The sequence below is a fragment of the Mastacembelus armatus genome, chromosome 8, assembly GCF_900324485.2.
Source record: "Mastacembelus armatus chromosome 8, fMasArm1.2, whole genome shotgun sequence".
NCBI classification, from domain to species: domain Eukaryota; kingdom Metazoa; phylum Chordata; class Actinopteri; order Synbranchiformes; family Mastacembelidae; genus Mastacembelus; species Mastacembelus armatus.
Window position 1 is genome coordinate 13,689,673 of NC_046640.1, and position 26,557 is coordinate 13,716,229.

Consider the following 26,557-nt stretch of genomic DNA (forward strand, 5'->3'; position numbering starts at 1 on the left):
GTTGACTATCACAAAAGGACAGCTACACACTGCCAGCACAGGAAGCACACTGACATATTTACTCCCATACAGAGAAATATGTACACAGTAATCACATTCATCTGTGTTTTGCCCAGTTTAGCCACAGAATACCAATGTGTCAGTGTGTTCTGTAATACATAAACATTTAATCATGGTGTGCGGTTACATTATGGCACTTTCATACCAAAAACATGTAGAGCTAATCACAGTAAATTAGTGAGTCTGGAAGAATATTCTTCCACTTGCAACCCATCTACACATTTTAACTCTCCTTCAATAGTCCATAGTCAACTCACCCCCTCATTTCCAAAACCACACCTCCCCTTTGGTTAGCCTGGGCAAAGCAATCCAATCCTGCTGAGAAAGTCTTATAAAAGGAAGTGAATCAAAAAACCCAATAAAAAACACCTCTCCTCTATAGAGCCAAAAATTCAGGTTCTGACAGATGTTTGCTGACAAACAAACCCCTGCCTGTGGTCCTATCTGTTCTTAAACAGAAAAGGTCTGCGAGGCTGCATCATTTACATTAGTCTATAACATACTAATAGCCATGTCAAAGCACTATACAGTGTGATGCACAGCAGTTTTTGTTCACATGCTGCTGAGGCACATGTTGTGCAATATCATAAAGCAACTTGGACAAGCTCTATTAATCTGTTTTCCAGCTGAATCTCCTGAGAGGGATCTCTGTCAAAAAACAACCCTCTCTGTTTGTAGCATGGCCTCCAGTTAAACTTGTTCAACTTCTGCCTTTCTCTGTATATTTCATTCTCCTCCTTACCCTCTTTTCTCTCCCTCAATACTTCTCGTGCTGCTTTTTTATCCTCAGTCATCTGTTTCTCCCTCTTTCTGCTCTTTACTCTACTTCACAGTCATCTTTTTCCCCCCATGTTTCTCTTCTTTACTCTTTTCGTTGCGCTCCCTCCTGTGATTCACTGCTGGCATATGTCTCAGTATTTGGCTGGGCGAATCCAGGGCGAGCGTGTCTTATTACAGCACTCCGGGCCCTCTGATAAAGCGCTGCATTGTAAAGGATAATCCCTCAGAAACAATCAGGATTTTTATACTGTGCCCTCTGTTATTTCTGCAGCCCTCACATGTAAATATAGGCCTATACACAGCATGTGCACACACATGCAATACAACTCAAACTACACACGTCACCATTTGTACTGACAGAAACAAGTAGTACATGTACAAGTAGTGGCATGCACTGCACACTAAGCGATCTCATGAGAAAGTATGCAAGAAATTAAAATCAAATTACCCATTTGGTTAATTTTATATAGAAGCCCTGTGCTTTTCCTGTCCCAGCAGCATCCATGACTATGAATGACATGACTGGAGTTTCAGGGGACAGGGATTTGTAAATGTGAAGTTGCTGCAGAGCTGTAAAATGTCAGTTAAGTTTGTATGTCTATCACTGTCATGTTTTGTTAAGGCAGCCCTTCTGTAGCCGTTCACACTTGACTGAGCCCTATTGTCAGAATAAACAAAGCCCTGTGTTGGGTTTTGCTGTGGATCAGTGAGGCGATCAGGCACTCACCTGAAAAATTGGCAGTGGAGAGAAGGGAATGTAGAAAAGAGCAGGGGTACAAATGATTATTCATACACACTTAAAAGTTATAATCAAAACAATGAAAAAATGTGCCAATAGGGCATTTACACAAACGATTCAAAGCACAAGTGAAATTAATTATATGAACAATGGCTATTTCCATGACCCGGGTGTCTTACTGGGATAGAGAAACGAGGTGTAGACGTCAGAGTTTTTAGTTCAGTATGTGATTTTCCAGCTATGACAAGTCAAAATGCTTTGAAAAGGCCTATTGTTGTGCAACATTTCATTCTCTTTTTTTCTGTAAACATCGCCTTGGCCCCTCATCTGATAGCCAGTACAATTTCAACATCATTCATGAAAAAGCAAATTTGCACTGTACAAAAGTTCCATTTTTCAACCAGGTCACTATTTTAAACTAGATTACTTGTTGATCCTTTTTTTCAATTGTGTGAGCTCTAGCCTGAGGCAGCTGCTCAGTGTCTAGACAGGTAGATACCTCTGCGGTTCCCGGCTTGGAATTGTCTCTCTGTCACTGCCACCATTCCTCATCTTCCAACAGGAGATTTCCTGCAACAGCTTTTCCACTGCCGTCATCATCTGTCAGGGAAAAGAAAAACTTAATTACAGGACAGAGGCAACCATAACTCATCCCACAAGGTTAACTCTAATGTCAATGGTAGACAGCAGCTGTAACTGTCAGGCTGACAATTACACCAAATGATTGTAAACAATCCATCCTAATAGCTGCTGTAGTCCACCTGTTGCCCGGTAGTGCCAGGAACATGATTGTTTATTTGAAGACAGGCTAATAAAAGATGAGAAAAATAGACAGGCATGGGCAAGAGGTTTTATGATTATTTATTACTGCTATTATAATATGCTACTTACTGTACTGTAGTTACTGCCCTCTACCTCTCTCTGACAACAGAAGTCAGTGCATTAGCATTACACAGAAATTACTCACTAGTTCACCTCATTGACAGATAGGAATTATAGGAAGATTGTAGGGTGTCTGCAGTGTGCATGGTCATTAAACTATCGGCACTAAGCTATCACAAACGCATGAGAAGAAAAGATGTATACACACACAGCCAGGAAGAGAAATAAAGAGAGGCCTGCGCTGGGTTTCCTGGGCTCCGACAGGATCACTTTATTGGCTTTTTGATGTACTGCTGTGCTGTTGACCTCAGCACCTCTGTTTTTTGTAAAATTTATTTTATTCTCTCTGTTATTCCAGCTGAAATAACAGGACTGTAATTAGGAGCAGTGCTGCTCTGATTGCACTATTTTCACACTGGTCTCACTGATTGTCTCACACATGCACATCTACTCTACTGTCCCTCATTTTTAAACACATACAGTATGTATACTCTCTCTACAACAGCCTTATACATCAAAAAGATGTCATGATAATACAACAACAACAAAAAAGGCAGATTTAATATAATGTGAGCAAAACAACAGGGATTTTAACTTCTTATTTAAAGCATGACTTTTGCTTAAATGCAGCAACTGTGGCCACAATAGCAATTATAGGATAATGGTGCATTTCCCTTGAGTGTCTGTTTTATTTTTGTGATGAAACCGTTGAAATGTTTATCTGGAGTGTAACAATAAGAATAAAGTCATAAAATTAGTGAACTGACTCAGCAATTTCAGTTATTCAGTAATATCCTACTAAAGTCTGCTACAATTAACCACCATTAATTACTGATACTCCCAGTCTGTGCTTACAAAACCCAAGCTAGTATTTAACAGAGCAAGTGTATGTTTTATTGTTAATAAAATTAACTACTCATTTAGTCAACCTATCTTTCTTTTTAATGAAATTCTCACCACATGTCTGCAACCCATGCTTCCGTTCTCTCACACACGCAAAATCAATCCTCTGTGCCTACGCTGTTTTTAATTCACATTCACATCAGGTTTTCTCATTCTGTGTTGTATATATTACTGTATGGTCAAAAATGCTAAAATTGTTTGTCACTTTTCTAAAATGGTTCATGGTAGTGTTTATAGTGGTGATTCATGGATTAAACAACCGCTTAAATCCACCCACATTTGTATACAAGCATGTGCATGCTGACACATTTAAAGTTCTAAACATTCATTCTAGTGAGTAAAAATACAGATTGAACACATGCACATTGACAATAAAGACAGACATACACTGATGCAATATGTTTTATAGACACTGGTGCACGTTTCTCAAGACAGCATCTCCTCTGAGCTAAGGAGTAAGCAGTGAGGTCAGTTGTATACTTTCAACCTTATGAGGTTCACTTGAGTAATATACTGTCTGCTTAATTGATGAATGGACTGTTTTCATGATCCCCGTGCCCATATTAACATGCGCTGAGTGTCATGTCACTATTGCACTAACACAATGTGAATGTGTGTGTTGCAGGAGGCTTAGCATGCTGCCCTTGGAACTGACCTCGTCCCACCTCTCCACTAGCAGTTGTCACTGACACCTCACACATTCTGACTATTGTTTTTATTCCTGTGAACTTGTTTTTGCATTCCAGTCTCCCCTCAGCAGCCTGCAACATGAACATGAACCCACGCACACTCGGATACCCGACATCTCTCATTCGTCACACCACACATCCTAAACAAAGTGGGTTTGGTCGACAAAATGTTTTGCATTTGTCAATAAGCTTGTTTCATTGAGGTATGCTATATCAGTCTAACACCCTTGATATGATTCATGTCATTACTTGATTTTAAGTGGATTTTTTTGTTTATTTTGTTTCCTTCCTTTTTTATTTTACAGCCAGGTGACAGAGAGCAAGAGGAAGATCAAGTAGATTGGCTGAGATCCACAACAAAGAGAAGCTAAAGGAGTTAAGGTTACCCTACCCCCATCTGGTAATCTTCCACTGCTGCACTTTTGCATCACCTTTTACCTTTGCAAACAATAATACAACCAGTGGTGATAAACAGAGGCTCATGGGTATGTTTTCTACCCCATTAGCTGTATATCATGATCAGTAATAAAGAAAGCAGCATATCATATGTCCTCCAAAAAATTTTTCAATTCTGTGCAATCAAATGTTTTTTTATTCTTTAAAAAAAAAAACTGGTAGGAAACTTGGTTCTTAGGAAATCACATGTAACTTGTTTCTACAAATTGATACTATTGTAAATCTTGTAACAAAGACATTTCTGAGATTTATACTTCCAAGAATTATAACATGTCCATGTCATACATGTTCAAAAATACTTATACTATGCATTCAGGCTCAGCCGATCAGCACAGTATGTACTGTATGGTGCACTACCCAACTGAGTCTTTGTCTGCTAAATGATACTATCCTCATCAGATAGTAACATGGCACTGCCATCTGATGTGTACTATCTGTGTTTACTGTACACATGCTGGAATGTTAGTTTAGGTATGTGTTTACCATTAGGTTTGTGAGGAAATGAACAAACATCCACATACACAAACACACAGTAGGGTTTCCAGAGTTGACAGCGATCACAGCCTTCTTATCCACCTGTAGATCCCTGTTGGAGGTGTTCGTCTTTCTCCCTCTGTGGGCCAATATCAATTTGGCACATCCTAATTCCTGAAGAGCTGAGAGAGAAGTCAGGGGTAGCAGGAAGATTTATTTAATCAGAAGCATGCAAACTAATACCTTTCACATCATCTCATAAGGGCACAATATGGCTACTTGTAGTCCTAATAGCTGCAATCAGTACAGTCACTCACTGTCATGGAAGAATTAGAAATATGTATAGCAGTGAGGCTAGGGGATCAGACTTGAACTTGAGCGTACTGAAGAGCCCATTAATCCTTTTTAATTCTATTAAGAATTGGACTGTACAGCCAGATAAGAGGCCAGCAGAGTTCCAGAGACTACATCTGTAATGCATTGGAGACCTGCAGTAAAAAGCTCTTAACAAAAATTCATATGCGAGAAAATTTCTTTTCCTCTTCACAGTTGAATCAATTTACAGCCTTAAGCAGCTTTAACATGGTAGCAAGCATAGATAGGTTTAAATTTGCGTGAGGACTGGCAAGAGGTGTATTTTACATCCCATCCAAATGGTTATTTCATCGCTTCAAACAGAGGCAGAGGTTTGTAAATGGAATTTTGCTGCAAATGCTTGATGATTTTATCAAAGTCAGACAAAAAAAAAAAAAAAGCATGATAAAAGTGTCCTTTCCTTAAACATGGAGAGATATAAGGTGAGCTACGTGTCTTCTGCTTATGCTTATCTGTGCATGGGTTTGGATCAGCTCTCTGTAACATCTGCCCTGGTATTTTTGCACCTGTGCAATTACACAAAAATTCTAATCTTATCAAGGAGGGGGTTTTTTTTCAGTGCAAAGCATGTGACTGGTAATGGCTTTCACCTGTTGGGATAAGAATTCAAATACCCTTGATGCTAAATGACCACAGCACCAGGCTACTGTTGACAGCCGTGTACATAGTGAGGCCTTTGCGCCTGGTCCTCAGTAATCTGAACATACAGAATCTGTCACTGCCAGTGATTTCTATTATGGCCAAAGGGTCAGTGCGACAGATGACAGTTACAGTGTAAACAAGATGTCATGTCTGACAAGGTGTGTAAACTCAGCCCAGAGAAGCAGCCTACCTCTCGTTCAGCTCATTCACACCCCTAAAACTTAGACAATAACAAGGAGTGAGGCAGACACAGACAAGAACCTGTCACACAAGCACAGGCATATACGTTGCCCTGGAATGAAATATGTCTCCTTAGTTACAATATTATTAAACAAAACAGGCCTGCAAAATACAGTCAACATTCCTTCCCACTCTGAAACCCCCACACCCAATCGCCCTCATTCTCCCTGATCCCGATCTCCCATCTGTTCTACCAACTGCCCCATTAGTCCTCCTCTTTTTTTACTGGACTGCTTTTATTGCTGGCCTGTCCACCTTACATTATGCACACACCTATTACAGAAGCTCTCCCTCCTTCTCTCTCATTTACCCTTTCTGTCTGATCTGGGCTGCTTTTCATTCTCCTCCCTCAGTCTGTAAGGGGAGAGAGAAAAAAAGAAATGAAAGAGAATGCCTCAGACACCCCGACCTGTATCTGGCTAAGCATCTCCATGGTAGCATGACCCCCTAAAACAGCCCATCATGCTTCACTGCACTCAAAAAGGACTGAGAGCAAGAAAGAGGTAGAGCGAGGAAGAGCGTGACAGGGAGAGAGAGCTGTAGTAATGAAAGAAACTAGGAGAGCACTGGAGTAGAATCGTCCAAACACAAGAGGTTAAATCACTTATCATTTCAGTGTTTACATTCACTATCAGCTCAGCTTTCCTTACCTCCTCACAGTTTGGTATGCCTTTTGTAAATAATTAATGGTTGTACTGTATGCTGTATGCTGACAGACTTACAAATGGCTAAATGACTTACTTTACCAGCTCTGCTAGTGAGTAGCAAACGAATATGACCCAAATACTGACACTGAGATTAAGTATGTGTGTGTGTGTGTGTGTGTGTGTGTGTGTGTCACTGTCCTTTTCAGCTTGCTGACACTAAAAAATAAGGACGAATGAAGTTAAAAAGATTCAACATTCAATTTATTGGTTTGGTTTTTGAGTACAGTGGTTATTTCTGCCTTTCTGGCATTCACAGACAAAACAAACAAATAACAAGATTGGCAAACACAAAAAATATAGCTTTTTGATAATATCTGTGGCTCAGTCTAGTAGTTATGACAGATACAATAGTAAGTCTCCGTACCTGATCAACACAAATGTAAATACAAACAATAAACATGTAAAAACTGTCCAAAACTGGAACTAATACTTTTGAAATTCTGTGGTTTATAAAATGACAGTTATTTACATTCAATTTTAATAATTATCATTTAAAAAAACAAATATAGTGTATAAGTTCGACAAAAATAAACACTGATTATTCAAAGTTGTGATAAAATATATAATATTGATTATAACTAGAAGGTTCCATTATGTAAGTTCAAGTGCTATTAATAAAAATGCACAGGAGGGCTGCTGGGGTTGCAGCCACATTGACTCCCCTGTCAGAGTGGCATAAATCAAGGTGCAGCTCAGAGACTGGAGTTCGGGGGCATGAGTCAAAGGTTACAAAATTCAGTCAAACCTCCACCTCTGAGACACAGTCAAAGTGGTTAGTAAAGGAAAGTGGCAGTGAAGGGGGAAGGATGTTACCTTGTCATATTTGTCCACATCGCTGCCTTGGTAACTCAAAAAAGATAATATTGTACAACAGCATAAATACTGTTCTTAAATCTTTGCTTACATAAAGGTTATTTTTAACATAGTGATGCATGACAGTCCGGCAGTGGCACATCAGGCCACTAAAAATAAAAATCGTTATAAGCTGAAGCCAGTGCTTGTTCCTTATCGCCGCCAGTTCTGTCACTTTGTGCAGAGTTATGTTCACATCTGAGGTCTGATGGTCTCAGTTCACAGCTGCTGGGTGATGTTTTCCAAAGAGGCTGGCATTCTCTTTTCTTTCACACAAGACCAAAGACTGACCAGTTCTGCTTTGAAAGCTAACCAAATGCACTGACCAAATGCCTCCAACACAGACAAACATAACTATCAACATTAGCAGCTTCTAAAAATCCTCTTGAAAAATAAACTTTTTAATATATATAAAAATATCATATTACAATGCAGTTCTTTTCACTGGACGGGTTTGACTCACAGTCAAATGTGCTTCTTATGTTCAAAGTTTGAGTGTGTGAACTTGTTAGGTTACTTTGTGAATGTATATTTGTATGTGTATGCCTAAGGGATCAAGCATGTGTTAAGATTGTACGCAATTTTAATCAAATCCTGTTATTAGAATGATTTCTTTTCTTAAAAACTATCTGACATTCTCCTTGTCCCTCTGCAGTCCATTTTCTCTTGCCTCATGATTCCTGGAATGATTGCATGTGCCTGCTAACAGACAGTTTGCTGGCTGGATAGTGGGCTCTCCAAGGACATGCTAGTGGAAGACAGGTCTGGACGGGTGCAGGGCTTAAACATGGAGGAAATATAGAAGGCCTGCAGGCACAGACACAAAACAGGTCAGGAAATACACACAGACTATACATGCTGTCAATCATTCCCTGTTTATAAACACAAAGAAAGATCAGAATGAGGAAAATGATGGAGAGAGCCTATTGTTTAAGCTAACTCTGTCAACAAAGACTATAGACAAACAAATCCTGTGAAGACAGAGATAACTGTTGTTCAAGGGTATTTAGACAGCAGTGATTTTCGACGTACCACCCAGTAAGCAGTGAGCCCTCCTTGAATGAAGCCTGTGAGGACGTCTGTGGGGTGATGACGGTAGTCAGATATGCGGCTCAGGCCCGTGTAGATGGCAATCATCACTAAGAGGAATTGAACTAGTGGACGCAACAGTCGAGCTCCCCGCCACGACAAACGTGCCTGCAGGTAGAACTGCAAAAAAGGACATAAATAGTGCTACCATCTTGATACTGACTTTATAATCACCATAGACAACTTAATATATGCATGTGGGTGTTCCTGCGTGTTGATGCATGCCCCAGAAATGAAAACCAATAATTATTCATGGTCTAAAAACACAGATGGAGCACTTTAGGCACAGAAAGGACACTATCTGTTATCTAGGGAGAAACAAGAAGCTCGGCATGAGTCCATTAACACCATCTCTGACTGACCCCATTTTTTTTTTTTGTTCTTTCTCATCTCCTGCATCAGCACTACATTACAAAATGGATGTTTGTATCTGTAAAAATGGGGTCACAGGTCCAGCGTGATGCAGATGTAGGGTGGCTGGAGGTCTGTCCGGACTCAACCAACGGGGACCACATGGCCTACATTCCTGGTTGAGGCCTACCCTCATTTGGGCATTCTCTCCCTGTCCTACCCGAACTTACAGCAGGTGTCACACTTCCTGCCTTAACCACAAGCAGCTGGCCACAGTCCGGGTGGCATGCAGCTACAGGTTTTATGCATTCTCTCTAGGTTGTCTGCCGATATTGTGGCTAGTAGCAAACTTGTATGTGAGAATCTGTTCATATGCAAAGAAACAATGGAGTGTTGTTTGGAGAGGAGTGAAAACAGAAGTAACAAACACTTCTCTCAGCCACTTCTCCCCATCAGTTCTACACTATTTTATTCCTCTTTATACAGTCTCCCCCTACTCATCTTTGTCTCTTTCTGGTCAGACAGAAGCAGCTTTTCATTTGGATGTCTATAGTGTGCAATTGCAGATAGAAGAGGCAGGGATTTTCTTCATTATATTTTGTTCATTTTAGCGGTATTCGCTAAAATATTTATGTCACCTAAGACTATAATTTGATGGGTAATGAAGGGAAATACATGAGGAATGGGAACATTTTATGGACAATAATGTGCTTTTGTCCCCATCTAACTGTTGTTTCTCTCCCACAGTGCACCCATGACTACTGGGCAGAGAAAGAGAAAGATGAAGAGATGCTGGGAGCTTGGGGGTATTAGAGGGTGTCTATTGCTGAAAGAATCCTGTCGATCTCTCAGCAGGCATATTCAGCCCTCCACCCCCTCCTCTAAATTAGACCCACAACAAGGCCTCCTCTGTCTGTGTAGTCTCTTCATCTATTCATGCACACCCCCAAAATCCCCCCACCCCCATCAGTCTCACCAGCTCTTTCAGTTTGAAGCAGGATTCCATTGGAGAATTGCAGCACTCAAAAGATCTCCTACTTCACAATGAGGACATGTGAATATATTTAACAACATAAGCCTCTATGTGTATTTGCACATGATTATTTAGCTTATCTATTTCAGAGCTGCATGCAGCATTCTTGGCCTCTAAGGACTGGTGTTATCTCTAATAACAGAAACAAACCTGAGACCAGTCATGTTCCCTCAGTGAACCCAGTTCCGAATAATATAATTACACAGAAGCTGAGATGAATGTGACGGTCAGATTTCAAATGAGTTTGTGTGAATGTATGTGTTTGTAAAGGTGACTTACTGCCAGATAAAGCATGGTGTACATTGCAAAGGAAGCATGGCCAGAGAAAAAAGACTTCCTGAAAGAAGAGAGCAATAAGAGATGCCAAAGGTTACACATGTATTAACTGTATGACTCAATTGACTGTACACACCACCCTTACTAAACACATTAAATAATTTCACACACACACCACACACCTTGCTTCCTCCACCATCTTCTGATTAGGCTGCCTGCAGGTGATCTGGGATACATAGCTGCCCAGAGTGCAGTTGATGGATGCATAGGTGATGTTACAGACAGATAGGAAGTTAGGTCGCAGGCGTCCGACACTTAACTTGGCCATATTGGTGAGAGATTGCCCCACACAACAACCAAACAGGAAGCTGCCCAGCTCCTTGTACAGGCATGACACATAGCGGTTTCGAACAAAAGCTCGTGAGTGAACAGCTCGGAAACGCACCCGGTAGCATTCACCCAGTGCAATCTGAGAAGAAAATAGGACAAGAGAAACTGGTTAACATAACTCATACTGCACAGCTACTGTGAAAGTGTATGTCTGTTTTACTCTTAAAACACAAGTATGCCCGTTATACCATATTATAGTGATGACAGCTTTAGCCCCAATGTGCTAATACTTAACAGATGTTATTGTCTTACCGCTAAGCCAGTGATAGCTATTCCACCAGCAATGAGCAGGTCATCAGGGATGGCCTCTGTCTCCACGTAGGGGTAGGTGATGCTGGAGTCTCCACAGAAGAAACCCCGCCTGTACGGTGTCACTGCCTTCAGCTCACATGCAAAGAATGGGATGGAGGCTGATGATATGCGGCACAGAAAAGGAAGGCAAAAAAACAAAAGATGACTTGTAGAATGTCTCTTGAGTATGTGTTCACAAAAGATCACAGAGAGAGACTGAGACAGCAAGATAGCAATAGCTGGTATCACTGACAAACACAAATATGGCCCCCTCCTGTTTAAAGGACAATGGGATGAGATACAATACAAAGAGGTGGACAGCTTTAAAGCATGTCAGTCACCTGGTGACATGATTTCCAGATTCACAGGGGATTACACATTCCATACATATCTGTCCCCACTTGAGGAACAGGGAGTAGGAGAGACAGCTGGGAGACAGGGATATGGGCATGGCAGAAACAAAATGAAATGAGGAAGGAGGAAGAACATATTAGAGAGCATGTTACACAGAAAATTTCCATGTGCCAAAAGTAGACAATAAGCCCAGTGTTAAAAGAGCAAGGTATTGTTTAACAATGATGCTTTGTTCCAGTAAAATATTAGTTTAGTCCATCTTATATTAAAACTTTCCCATCATATAGTCGTTCTTACATTTCCTGGCTGGTCACTCATTATTAGAACTCAGTCTCAGGTGAAAGGGAGTCAAGGTCAGTTAAGCAAACAAACCTCACAGTCGGATGGTAAAGATTGACTGGGTAAAAGTTGTGCAACAGTTTAATGACAGTAATGGAAATAACGTTTGTATCTCCACAAAGAAAGAGCACAGCTGCACAGCTTTTATTCTGTGGTGTACTAATGTACTATATATCTAACAGTCCTATAAAAGCCTTCCCAGCTTGCTCCATTTCTCTGTCCCCTATTCCATGTCCCCTTGTCACTGGATGGAATGCAGCAAGAACATGGGACTAATGATTAACCTCTGCCTCTCCCTGTCATCCCAGGCCTGCTGGTTATCTGGAACGCACCCAGGCCAAAACATTGTTCCTGCCAGGGAATCTTTCAGACTACGTGACTGAGTAGTGAACATTAAAAAACACATTCAAAGTCGGGCCAAAAGAACAACACACAATAAGGCTACACGCTCAAACACACAAACAATGCAAAAACATGCCAAACAATTGTGAATACCTGACCTATGTAAATTCTATCTATTTTAAGATTTTCCAATAGGCTTTGTTTCAGCTATTATTCTGTGTGCTTGCTGTCATTGTCATTAGGTCCAAATAATAAAACACCCATATCACTTATTCAGTACCAGTGAACTAAAAAAAAAGAAATATACAGATTTGAGGCCATCAGCCCAGAAAACACAAGAAGAGGCTACTCTTAACCGTGACTCTGCTGTAGCTCAGATATAGCCAGAGTGGATGTCTATACTCTATTCAGAAGTGGGCATTAATGACCTCTGTAGTCAAAGTCATGTTGCCCTAACAAAGACAAAACACAGATAAAAGATAGCCCACTTTCATATATTTTAAATGTGATTCAGTAAGGAAGTGAGAGAGGGAAAGGAAGAGGGAAACACGTTGCAGGCAGATAGCAAAGGATGTGATGCCAACAAAGGGAGATAGAAAACACCTCTCATCTGACCCTGATCTTTCACTTATCTCTTTCAGCTGCAACGTCTACAGGCGCCTCCTGACACACACCTCCATAAATTCATGTATCCCAAGTAACACATCACATCCACGTACATATAAAATGCACTACAAATACTTTTAATTTTGTTATATAATGAAAATAATATTGCATGCATTCATCAGTTACTCTGAAGATCTGGTGTTTTCCTGCCTTTGCAACATCAGCTAAATTAAACCAAATCAATGGACTACTACTATGATTATTATTAGAGTAGGTGCAGTACATCATGTAATGCAATGCAGTGAAATAACCCTTAAATAACCTATTTGGTCATCACATCTGATAAATTATATATCTTTACCTTTTTCTGTCCCTTCATGACAGAAAAAAGGTTTGTTTAATGTTATTCTGATTAGTTTACATTGGCTAACAGGGCCGGGGTATTAGACAAATACTTTGGGAAGTGTTCATTTAAAAATAAATATCCTGTATCCTGTAAGGCTTTCCTGGTTCCTTTCTGCTACCTGCATAAAATGCACACATATCACTTCATCTCCAAATTGGAATCCCCTTATCGGTGTGTATCATGCCTTGGTGGAGACCTGCAGAAATATGCTCTGGTTCATCTCTGGTTCACATTAGGTGGCTGTGATTTTTTTCTAATTTGGTTATAATGCAAAGCCCTCCATTTTATTTAGCTGAAAAAAAAAACAGAGTCAACTGTCACCTCCTTCTGCCTTGTGTCTTTGCATGTACACCATGTGTTTATATGTGTTTTTAGTGTATACATGTGAACACAAGGAAGCAAAAAGACATTATCAGTGTATTAATGTAGTCTTAACACTGACTGGGACATGACAGTTTAAATTCCCTAAGTGCATAACCACAGGTATTTCTGTTTATATGATAAATAGAGTGTTTTTTGCAGCTTTTTGTGCCTGAAGGTTGACAATGCAACCTACAATGAAGGACTGACTTACACAGATTCAGATATTTTTTTTGTATCTTATGTTGATGTTTTTTGTATGTTCAAGTTTTGCAACATAATTTGGTATTTATTCTAATGTAAAACTAATTGTCAAATGTATATGGTGTATATATGCATTGGGTTAACTTCATAGCAAAACTTTTGCTTTCCATGCCATCCATTAAGTGCCTTTCTATGCGCCCTCTTCAGCTTCCACATTATAGCCAGTCCTCTCTCAATAATCAATATTTGCTGCACTGACAGAGAGGTAATGGGCAGATTTTCCATTAAGACCCACTCCTTAAGGGATCATTTTCAATACACAGGAAGGCCTGATGGGAATCCTGAAGTGCTAAGCCAGAAAGAAGCATATTTTACAACCACAGGCCTGTCAATACTGATGGCTTGAACTGTTTTCCAATTTTTGCTTGCAAAGCTCCTCAAAAACATAACTCGACTAACATCAGGATGAGTTGTGTCACAAATTCTCACTGCTCTATGATCTAAATATAAAACGTTTCTAAAAACCATAGTTAATTAAATTCAGTATCTACACAATCTTATACAAATTATAAGCTCCTATGTCACAGTCAGGCTCTATGCTTTACAGCTACATTAAAATAGTTTTCACAACAAGACACAAAAACACTTCTGAGACATCTGTCAGGCAGCTGTTAGCAAATCTCTGCACCTGGCCAAGATATGCTCAATAGAAAGTCAGGCCAGAAAGGCCTGTGAGGGGACCCAAAAGGAGGCGGAGGAGCGAGTCAGCTCACACAGCAAGTCCAAAATGTGCTGCTCACTGGTCCTGACACTCAAAGCAGCAATGCTTTCAAATAGTCAAAAGGGACAGAAAGAAAGAAGTGGGCAAGAAGAGAAGGAGGGATGAAGGAAAAAAGGAGGAATGAGAGCAGAGGGGATATGTGCCTCACTTTGAGAAACTCTTCTGGTTCTAATTTACACATCTATAACCACAGCCCAGAATGAGCTCACTGTGAGAGGAAAACAACAACCAAAAGTAAAAAAATATATATTTTAAAAAACTATGGAGAAAGTGATTAAGATAAGATTACAAAGACCAAAGGGTAGGTGCTAGTTATTCATCTACAACCTTTAAGGTCATATTACTAAACATTTTCTGATCAATGCAGAAACTACAAAATAGGCTAAAATGCATGGCCAGGAGGCTCAAAAACTGGCAAACAGGGGTTATGGGAGTAATATAGGGGTGAGAGAAGATGGTATGATGAAGCCAAGAGAGATGCGACAAGGGTTTCTCCACGGAGAACAGCAGACGGAGGCGATTAGTGGTGGTTCTGGAATGTGAGGGTCAGAGATCTGAGCTCTGCTGGGACCCACTCTGTAAACACAACCCTGGCTCAACCAGCAGAATACCCCCAAATACACATACAGACTCAACACACTAGCATACACATAAAAACCACACTTGGATGCAAACAAACCAAGCAAGCAGCCACACAGACTAACAGACAACCAAACAAGCCGCATAAAACCCACCAGCACCTAGGAAAAAAACACTAACCAACCAAATAAACCACAAGAGCTAATAAAACACATAGAATCAAAAGTCCTAAATGTATATATTGAGGCAAACAGCCCATTCATTATCACAGACCTAAATGAACTACTGCAAATGCTGCTGCTGTAGGACAAACAGCCTGTGCATCCTCATAGATTAGCATGACAATCAGCCTAAAGCTATATCTAATGGCCATCTGTGTCAACACACCCAATATATCTGACTGCACAGGCGTCGTTCTACATTTGCCCTTTGATAGAACTGGAGGACAATTATTGACCTGTCAACACAGGCCCATCTGGCCTTCAGCCTGGGTATATCTCATCTTTCTACAGCACCCTTCAGGGGTTGGCTGACTTCCTGGGCCTCTCACTAGCTTATATGTGCCAGTGTTTCCCAAATAAATTATAAGCTTGTTGACCCTTAACTTAGCCTTAAATAACCTAGTGAACAGAATCATGAAGTGCCATAACTTGAATTTCTGTAGGCATGATAATCCCTGGTTGTGATATTACAAGAATCATTGTTGTGGCCTGCCTAACATGGTTATAAGCAACCCACTTGAATTGGGTGGGTTGTAAAATTATTTATCCAGTAATAATTATAACCTTAAGCACCACCTTAAGCTTGCCTTGATCTGTTCTTTCATCTAATCACTATTCAGTTACGGTCATGTTTGTTACGTGATGTTTTACCTGAGGTAAATTTTTTTAATGTAACAGTGTGGGAAGAGACTATATACATAGTATCCTTGTAGGCCCAATCTAGGTAGTGGAGATGTAGAAAAGGGGTGAGTAACAGGCCCCTACACTAACACACCCATTTCTTTTCCCGTAATTGTTGAGATTGTTCTGAGAGACTGTTGTGTTTTGTCTGCCCTGATGGCACCACAAAGAGATTCATCAGTAAAGAACAAAATGAGACTGAGACTGAGGAGTCACAATCATACTGGATCTTTGTGAACCATCTGTTATCATTAGCATCTGCTGCAGCTGGACTCCATGCAACCTCTTAAGGAGGTACATAGTTTCATACAGTTTGTAACTATAAGCAATATCATGTCTTTCTCCCTTTCATACCAACATTAAAGTAAGATCAGTAGTAGTGTGATGCAAACTCACAAGTTTGTTCTCTTTTCAAATCATATGGTGCATGTACCTGTTATATTTGTTTTCAAAAACAGAGCTTCAACAAAGGCCCAGAGAGACAGTGAGATACCTAAAAGAACCATGCTAAAGAAAAAAACTACTAATATTATTGAAGCTCTTGGGTAAAAATCAACAATCTCACACAAAGCAAAAGAAAGTAAACTGTAATACAATGTTTCATGCAAACAAGATAGTGCCAAGTGATTTATGATTTATGACCTTACACAATCTCACTGGGAGAGCTGTTGCTTTCCCCCTTCCACTGTTACTGTTACCTCTGGCCAGTAGAGACATGCTTCCCCCAGCTGCTTCTGTTCCCTCCACACTTCATTGACCTGCTTCCTGGAGCCCTGCTCTGGAGTTCAGGGCATGAGTGGTGAGGTCTGAGGTGGGCTGTCTGTCTGCCTGACTGATTCAGCAGGAACATAAAGGACCAGCCACTGTGGTATGTACCTTGGAACCTTAAAAGGAGGTCTCTGATGGTTTTTGTGGTTTAAAGGTAAGGGTGTGCATAGTGAGGTGAAGGCTGGCAGTCTGCAATGTGGGAACAACACAGGGTTGTGGTTTAGACTACTGGTGGGGAGCTGTTTGGCATAGAGCAGCCTGATTGTGTAAGTACTGTACGTATGGAAAGAGTTGAGGCTGCAGGGCTGTTTTGTCAGTGTGTTTTGGCTTGCAGTATAACACAGAGCTGGAACAGCTTCAGAGCAGAGACTGAAGAGGATGAAGGGAGGGAAGGCTCCAGCAGGTGAGATGTGACAGAATGATAAAATGGTCCTGATGATGGGTAACCATGCAATGACGCCAAGGGGGGCTGTCTAAATCTTCTTATAGGAAGACAGACAGAAGCGAACGAGTCATTAGTTCTGACAGACGCAAAGGCGGGGCTACAGGCTCTATTCCGATTCATGTAGAAACTTTTATGGTAAGCCTCTCCAGACCGATTCTAGCTAATGAGTACTGAAGATTAGAGTGCTGCACACATCCTTACTCACTCATTATGGCTAATACCTATGGACCACTCTGGGCACTTATGGAACTGTCATCCAGGAGAAGATTGCAGCTGTCTCATTAAAAGTAAATTTGAAGCTATTTGCTGTCTAAATCTTTCCTATCCTTCTCTGAGTACTGCTTTCTGACTAGAACATAGATACATGTGGATAAGATACTTCAGGTGCTCCTGGGTCTGACCTCTGACCCCTACTGTAGATGCTCAACCCCTTTTCGCTTCACAGGCCTCACTTTACTCTCCCTCCCTGAACCTGTTCATTCACTTGCTGTCACTTGCCCCTCAGCCTACAGGCAACTGAGACATTTCCGAGGCCTGAGCTAACTCTGGTGTGCTACTGGGAAGAGGAAGATGTATGGAGGTAATGTGCCCATGTAGTCTGTCTAAGGAAGGGTGCAGCTAATGTATTTTTGAACCTCAGTGCTGTCAAATGATGCATTAACAGACTAACAAGGGAAAGTAAGCAAAATCACTTCTTCCATTAGCTAATGATACGACTGAGCCATTTTTAATGGCTCTCCATCTGTCAGCCACAGAGTGACGCCAATATGTTTCATAACTTGATCAGTGTTTCTGATCAAGGCCTGAAATGTGCAGCAAAACAGGAGCGGCAAATATGTCAACAAACAGCACACACATGGCAGCTGTAGTAGGGTGTCTGCGTGAGTAGTCACGGTGACACATACACACAAAAACATCCACACCCACACTTTTACGTGCATACACACAAACTTGTTTCCATTTCTTATGGGTACATTACATTGACTTGCAGTATTTCCTGGAGACTAGCCCTAGCCTTAACCACAACCACTACCTGGCTTACCCTAACCTTAACTAACCCTAATCTTACTCTAACTTTAAACCAAGTGGTTATCTTTAAAAGTCAGTGGTTTTTATAGTGGGGACCCAGATTTTGTCCCTATAGAAAGCCAAGTCTACATATGTCACTGTGTAAACTCATTTAAGTCCCCCATGACGTAATAACAATATGATGTACACACACACACACACACACATATTTATATATATATATAAAGGCAGAAGGCAATTTAATATTTATTAGGCCTATACACGCCAACATAACTGGACTTCTTGCTGTATCACTGATTTGGCAGTTTTCCCTGGCAAAAGAACAAAACCAGAAATCCTCTAACATTAACCAAACACCACAACACACATACAGACATAAAATACATGCAGTCATACACCTTACTATGTTGCTGGAACACTTTCAATTTCACAACAGAGTTTGTCTGAAAGAGAAAAGGAGAAGGGAGAAAAGGTAGTGCTAAGCTGAGAAAACAGAGCCCCTTTATAATTGATAATTCAGGTAGATACCAGTCCTCTCGCCCTGGCATGCTGCTTCACGTCTCAAACAAAAATATACACTTGCACACAAAGGTGAACAAATGATTCCAACTTTCTCTTTCTATAGTGTTTAATAAAGTACTTGTTTTTACCATCAAAAAACACTCACACACATCAGTAATCAAATGATTATCACTTTCTCTTACTATAGTTTTCACAAAATAGTGCTGTTTTTACTAATTAATGAAATCTTTATTCTTTTAAATACACAAATCTTTCCAGTGCATCATAGTTTTCTGTATTTAACCCAACCTAAAAACTTGTTCATATATCAATAACACTGTTTCACAATGAACCTCTGTAAAAAAAAGGTCAAGCCTAGCGGCAATCATAATATTTCTCTGTATAAAATATAAGTGAGCTGTGAAGTGCCACATCCAACCCTTCCAAATTATCCAAATTCCCTAATCAAGAGAGATTGAGAAAGGACCACCTGTGTAGAGGACAAACAATAGTGCAGCCTGGGAGTCCTGTCCCTGCATGCTTGGTAGATATGACACACTACACCTCCTGGACACTAGATCTTAGATGCAGCCATACGGTGCAGATTCTGTCAGATTTTTACCAGTCAAGCACTTACAGTCCAATCACTAACTTTAAGACACAAGCAAACACTTCAACAGCTTACATGGACCTTTCTGACACTAAGCTGAACCAGAGCAATCCATCATGTGCACGTCAGGACTGACTTATACACAATGCTGAGTAGGGGTATGTTTAGATAACCTGAATCAAAGCCTTGGCTAATTGTCCAACTTTGTAGTGATTTTATTGTGTCACTTTAAATGTGATGTAAAACACTAAAGACGCATGAAGGGGCAGTGAAAACCTCAAGAGATTGTGGAATCCCTCTTCAGCTTAAACACAATAAGGATGGACGCAGCAGGGTCAAATTCCATAGATTCAGTTTTTGAATGAGCTCCTTTACAGAATGAATCATGTCGGAGGGCGTTTCGTCCGAGGGAATCGGATTTTCCATTTTTAACGGGAAAACGGTTTTGTCAGAGATAAGTGGGTTTAGCGGAATAAAGAGCCCAATTCATTTCCAATAAGTGATGGCATTCACTGCCAAATACCCACAGATGAGTCACCAAACAGTCAAGGTCATGCATCTGCTGATAACTGTCATGATGGTTAACAGTACATAGACATACAGGATGTCAGACACAAGGAAATCTTTAAATAATCTAGCAGTTTATATGCTCCACCAGTGGTCGGCATGGCTATAACTATGCTCTACTGAAATATATCAACAAATCAAACTATTGCTAGCAAAAATTAGAATTTTACAATTCACCTTACAATTTTTACTATTTTACGAATTGTATTTTTCAGTCATAAGACCAACTGATTCTTTAAATCCTCTTACTTCTGTTTAACTGTTGAAATGTTATCACTGAGGGGATAAGAGGGGTCAGGCCACATAATTTTCTGAGAAAGCAAGTCGTGTGTTCATTGTGTCGTAAAAGGAGATTTCACAGAGACCATTTCCTCCATTGGAATGACTGATGTTGGGTCATCAGCCACTTCCTAGACACAGTACAAAGCAGCTGAGAAGTGTATAGTGTGAACAGCTAATAGCATACCTGCAGGGGTTAGGAATAATATGGAAATGAATGTAACTGCCTCACACTGTTTTTTTTGCTGGGCAAACAACTATGCTGTAACCGCCAACAAGGTTGAGACCTGTTGGTCTGCCTAGACGGGTTCCACCTCACTTCTGTTTGCTGCCGGTCCAAATAACCATGTGTGAAGCAGTTTTTTGCTACTTTAAAACTAATAATATCAAACTTCAAATGTGAACTTCATATACAGGACTGGGAATTGATATAGTGCTGGTTCGATTTCTGTTATTAAACTGTGGCATGCTGGGTGGTATAGTGAAAGTGTGGACGAGACATACAGAAGGGACAATAATGCAATAAGGTTGGCCAGATGTGCGTGTTTGGGTGTATGGTGGCATAAAAGAGCATGAAATGATCTTTCTTTTGCTATTTTTAAGTTTAAAACACTCCATGAACAAAACCAGTTACCTAGTATTCTACTGTACTATTATATTGTCCCATGTGTAATCAAATTAAAGCAATGACAATTAGAAGAGACAAAGCCAATGTTATTGAGATATTTTACATTGTACTAAACACTGATAGTTTTTAAGTTTTGGATTGTTGGTGAAACCAACCAAGATGTTTATTGACACCCCCCTTGGTGCTGTTGGATATTGTTACTTTTCATTGTTTTGGATGTTTTTTCAGACCAAAGGATTAATCCATTGTTTGAAGACAACAATAGGCAGATTCATCGATAATGAAAACAAGCAGTGGTTGCAGCCATAATGCTGATTGTGACCACTGTTATTATGGTTTTGCAAGCTGGGACAGCAACTAAGCAATAACTTATCATTTCTGTTCAATAACAAGATAAAACAAGCACATTTCTGGGTTGCGTCATAGTAAACAATTCAATTCAATTCGTTTATTATAATCTACTGGTAATTTCTACCAGGCTACTTAACTTGTTTTGTACCACTGCTTTATTATGGTTACGTCAGTGTCCTCTGAGTTATTGTCCACATGTTATTACTGATGTTTGTAGCTGTCTGTTTGATCTGATTGAAATATGAGCCGGTACATCTGGGCACTGTAAACTGTGTCTGACGTTCAGTAATCCCGCAGTGACAGGGGCTGAAACGCTCAGTGAGCAGAGGTAATTTTCGGCACGAGAACACAAGCACGGGGCCATGTTTTTATTCCATTTCCCACGTTCTTCTCCCGGGAACTCTGGGGTTACCATGGAAACAGATGAATTCCCGGGACAACTCTGCTCCTGCCAGCTGAGACCCCCCCCCCCCCCCCCCACGTGCACCAAAGGGGACCGAGTACAAAGTTTTCTGCCTCTTTGAACAGTTTCCATTTGACTTCTGGAAAAATGCTGTGAGGCTTCGTTAACTTTAACAAATCCCCGTCTAACGTGACTTTTTTCCTCTCAAGAAAACCAATTTAACCTCTAAGTCAAAGTTTATGTTGCGTGAGCCTAGAAAATACAAACAGACAGAGGTGGGGGTGGGGGGGGAGTTATAATTAAGAATATAAAGTTAGTTATTGCAGGCAATTCAAAGCATTAAGTGGCAATAGTCTTCCAGGCATTGATCTATCAATCACTGTAGGTAACTGAAGTCATCCTGTAACAACACTGAAGAAGAGTTTGCCTGTGGGGCCAAAACTCATTTCAAGTAAGTGTATAAATACCCCGTATTCTTACCGACACAAAGACATATTACATCCAAACCGACAAGCATCTTCCTCTTGGTGCAAACCGAGCTCTCCTCCTCAGGTTGGGAGAGGAAATGTTTCCCAGCGCCGTTCTCCTTTCCTTCCCCGGCTCCTCCACCGTCAGCTAGCCGCAGCTGGAGCTCCGCATCCCGGGCCCGGGTGTTGCTGTGGGCACCGGTGGAGTTTAACTTTTGCATGTCTTCAGCTAAAGCAGCTACCGACAACCTGTATTAACGCGTATCTGCAGTAGGACTGTTCAGTCGGAGCTAGCTGCTGAGTGAAGGAAACTTCTAAAGTTTTCAGTCCGTCCGCCGTCGGTGCAACGAATCCATGTCAAAGAAAGTTTTGACAGGAGTCGACTCTGGTCAACAAACCAGAAATGCTGCTCTTTGTCATTAAAAAGTGTAGTAAGCAGATAGTAACTTAAACAGAGCAGGGGATAGGCTGCAGATATACCCGAGGAAACTTCAGCTGAGATAAACCCCTTCTTCTTCTTCTGGTGAGCGTGTTGTGCTCTTTGCTCTTCAAAACGACCTGAACAAACTAGCGTTCACATTCTTGTCAAACTGAAATTAACCAAACTGGTTTAAACCTTCAAAATAAAGTCCTTTCTTGATGAATGTCTCACACGTCGAAGAGAGTGACCACGAAACATTTATTTTGGCCGTATTGTTTCCGGCGTTGTTGGATACGACTCAGCTGGGAAAAAAAACAAAAAACTTCCTAGTTAAAAAAAAAAAAAAAAAATCAATGTGTAATAATTAAACTGGAGCTCGTGCCCGCCCCACCTGACCTGACAGCTGTAGGACTGGTCCTCCCCATTTACGTCTCCTGTCCCATTAAAACTGTCCCACCCATGTGACGTCTTTCAATAGGTAAGTCTCCCTAATACTGCCTTTTAAACTAAGCAATAGTTTTAAATAGTCAGTGATTTAATTGTGACTTAGTGCGACAGGAAAAGTATTATCTTTTGTTTGGATTTGAACGCACCGTCTGTGGCCTCATGGGCTATGCAACACTGCCTAGCAATTACATTTTCCACAATATTGACGCTCACTGTTGTCAATACTGGAGAGAGAAAAATATAGGCTATCTGAATACATGATAGACAGAGGTTTATTTTTCACTCATAAAACTTTATGAAAGCTTTCTCAGTGATCAGCCTTGTTAATAACTTGTAGTAAATATTAGATTATGGGTTGGAAGTTTCCTGCCACCTGGTGTAAAAACGGAGGTACAGTTGCTTGTATGTCTGAAAAGTTTCTCATCCTTTTTAAAACAGCAAATAATTTTGGCAGCTCATTTAGGATATTATCCATAAATCTGCAGGCTGTCTCACTGATTAGGCCTAAAACTGTCAAAAGATGAATTTAAAAGAAAAATCCATGGCATTGTGTTTAAGCAGCTAAAAATGAAACTGAAAACTGAAAATATGAAATGTAATTTTTTTTTTCCTTCCCTCAGTTTTCTTTTTCTGTTCATTTCCATTTGCTTCTTTCATTCCTATTTTATGAGCCATATCTGTGTAATAAGCCATCCTATAAATGCAAAAGTTTATTTCTTATATTCTGTCATATATATTCTTACATTTACAGCTCATCAAAAACCTAAGCCTGACTGTGTCACTTGTCATCGCACTTAAAGTGACAACATAAACTTTTCTTATAAGCTCATATATTAAAGTTTCATGGCTGCTTTTGGTTTTCTGATGTTTTTGTTCTTTTCGATTTTGATGTAAAACTGAAAGTGACAGTTGGAAAAAGCGAGGAAGGAAAATGAAAAAATAAAAAAAAGGGTACTTTAAAATTAGCTTATAGGCTAGATGTTTCATTTTCCAAAATATTTAATTTTACACATGTACAGAGCACACACAAACACACACACATCCACACATATCCTATACACATGCACACACATATACTGGTATGTACAAGTGAGAATAATTGCTCTGTTGAATGTTTATTTTAGTTTCTGGTTTGAAATAAATGCTCAAATTACTTCAGTGTATGTGTTCATTCTCTGTATACAGTTTTAACTTTCTGTCTACCAGCCTCATTGCATGTGCTGGCCAAGTCCATGCTGGGCCTGATTTGGAGCTCACAACTTTGATTTCATTTTAGGAATCATTTCTGAGCATTAAATGCATCTGTTTTTAAGCTGAGATCTTAATCCTTCAGTCTGGACTAGTAAATTTAACACATGGTATGTCTGAGAAGTGTGACAGAGTGAAAAGCGACCGACCAACCCCACTCTCTGCTACTTACAAGCACCTTAGTAAACATGTGTTCAGCACAGCTGCATTTGACTTGTCTTTGGGGAGTCCCTCACGAATGTTATGAAATCCAGTGAAACACCAGGTTTACATGTGCTTTAACACAGTGCAGTGCAGTGAGTGTGACAGTTTAACATTTATCGTATGCCAATAGCAATAATACCACCTAAAACATATCTTAATAATTATTCTTTAATATCAGGTTGCATTGTCTTGTGCATTATTGATTAGCATCCACTAGATGGCTGTAAATCATCATTTAGTAGTTACAAAGTCAGAGGAAGTAAACATACTGAACATCAACAGCACTGAAGAGTGGATCTAAAATGGCTGGAGCCACAGCGACTCCTTCCTACTGATTAGGTTTTATTTTTGCACTGGGTATTGAAGGGTCGTCGAGTTAAGTCCATTAAAATAAAGTTTTGATTCTGGTCTGTTTTTCCAGCCTTTTTAATATTTTGTGTCATTATCAATTCAGCCCACTGTCACAACCATCTGCTAAAACACAGACTCAAAGTTTTGTTTGAAAGTTCTTCTCCAGTGAAACTATGATTCACTCAGGGTTATGCCATTTGATTTGGTGTTTTGTTTGGAAAGTAGAGCATCGCTTGAAAATGCAGAACTAAGTGACAAACACTGCTGAAAGCGTTTAATTTCCCTCTGTATTTCCACCATGTTTGTCATCGGGTCAAGAAACAGTAGGGAGTTCTCATTATGCTTTAAAAGTGTACGGGTAAATACTGCTGACTCTCAGAAATCTTTGCATTTCTGCTTTTCCTATCCAGTTCAGATCACATGTTCTGCCTGCCATTTCTAACTGAAACAGAGTCCTAGCTAAAGTCAGTAGCAAGTCTGGACATGTTGGTTCTTATTATGTTAGCTGACCATTGCCAGTCATAAAGGTAGCCGCCGACAGGTTTCGTCTTGTCTTTATGTCTGCTCTTCAGTCTGATGACACATACCTGAACCAAAGCCCATCCTGTTTTGCTGCCATGAAACTTTCCCCCATCAATGTACAAACCGAGAAAGTGAAACTATGTTTAGTGACCTCAACCAGAATTTAGGTGCAAGTGGGAAATTTCAAGAAGTGCAATTAGTAAACAACATATGACATTTTGTGAATTCCTCCACTAATGAGACTGTGGCATTTTGTTTTATGCATTTTACTCTCTTGCTACATAAAACAATAACGGTAATAATGATAATAATGATATATAACAGTCCCTATTGTGCTATATAGATTATTGGAATATATTTTCAAATGCCTAGAAATTTTACTATTATTTAAATTAGTGTACTTTATGTTGATTTTATTTCTGGTTTTAGTTGTTAAATGTTAAAACCCTAATGGCAAAAAGGATGTTATGTTCACCAGCACCACTCATTGTAGTAAGGAACTGAATGATTCATTTTTGAAATTGATTTATGTCAAAGTTCTTTTCTCCTTCCACTTCTCCCCTGGTAGGGATTCTTGTTCCTTGTTTTCTGTTTAAGTTGCGGTGAGTAGGAGAAAAGGGCCAGTCCCACAATGCAGATATAATTTAGCCTTACAGTGTTTGCCTTCTGTAAGAGACAGGGGAAAGTACCATTTGAATTCTTCTTTATTGTATAGATACTCAGGGCACAGCAGAACATAGTCAGACATCAGAACGTCCTCTTTACATGAACACACAGCTCAGGAAGCAAACACGCACACTGCTTTGGTGCACAACAGAGGAACTCAGGACTTGTACAGTCATCAGCACTTGACATCTGTCTTCCTGTGCTCACCAGCCTCAGGCTTCACTGAGCACTGCCGTCGGAGTGACGATGCCACAGCATAACCAGCATTGCCTGATCCATATCCTCCTGTTGTGGACCACCATCCTTTCCATCATACAGATTGTGTTCATCACCCTTTTCTTCACAGCTGGACATAATGATGGCCTGGTGAGACATATTAAAATACATTTAGGTTATTATGTATTAATGCTAAAATATCGTGTGATCATTTTTGATGAGAAAAACTTCATGTAAACTTATACAACATCTTTATAATAGCCTTGATACATCTGAAGGAATTAACAGACTAAGGATGATAAATGTTAATACTATCTGAGCAGTGCACCTGT

The 26,557-nt window shown here is 40.1% G+C and overlaps 1 protein-coding gene across 1 annotated transcript; it reads right to left on the reverse strand.

Annotated features, from left to right (window-relative positions):
* Positions 1–7,126: 7,126 nt before the first annotated feature.
* Positions 7,127–22,879, reverse strand: ppap2d (phosphatidic acid phosphatase type 2D). Its single transcript, XM_026325197.2, has 6 exons — positions 22,164–22,879; positions 11,191–11,348; positions 10,731–11,017; positions 10,552–10,609; positions 8,832–9,008; positions 7,127–8,606 (listed from the first exon to the last, which is right to left on the reverse strand). Exons 1-6 carry the CDS (start codon positions 22,369–22,371, stop codon positions 8,502–8,504), a joined length of 993 nt encoding a protein of 330 aa, XP_026180982.1. The 5' UTR covers positions 22,372–22,879; the 3' UTR covers positions 7,127–8,501.
* Between the last annotated feature and the right edge of the window lie 3,678 nt (positions 22,880–26,557).

Coding starts and splice junctions, on each gene's coding strand:
- ppap2d (XM_026325197.2), bottom strand. CDS start 22,371: ATGCAAAAGTTAAACTCCACCGGTGCCCACAGCAACACCCGGGCCCGG. Junction 11,018..11,190: donor TAGCTATCACTGGCTTAGCG/GTAAGACAATAA, acceptor TTTTCTTCTCAG/ATTGCACTGGGTGAATGCTA. Junction 9,009..10,551: donor ACACCATGCTTTATCTGGCA/GTAAGTCACCTT, acceptor CCTTTTTTGCAG/TTCTACCTGCAGGCACGTTT.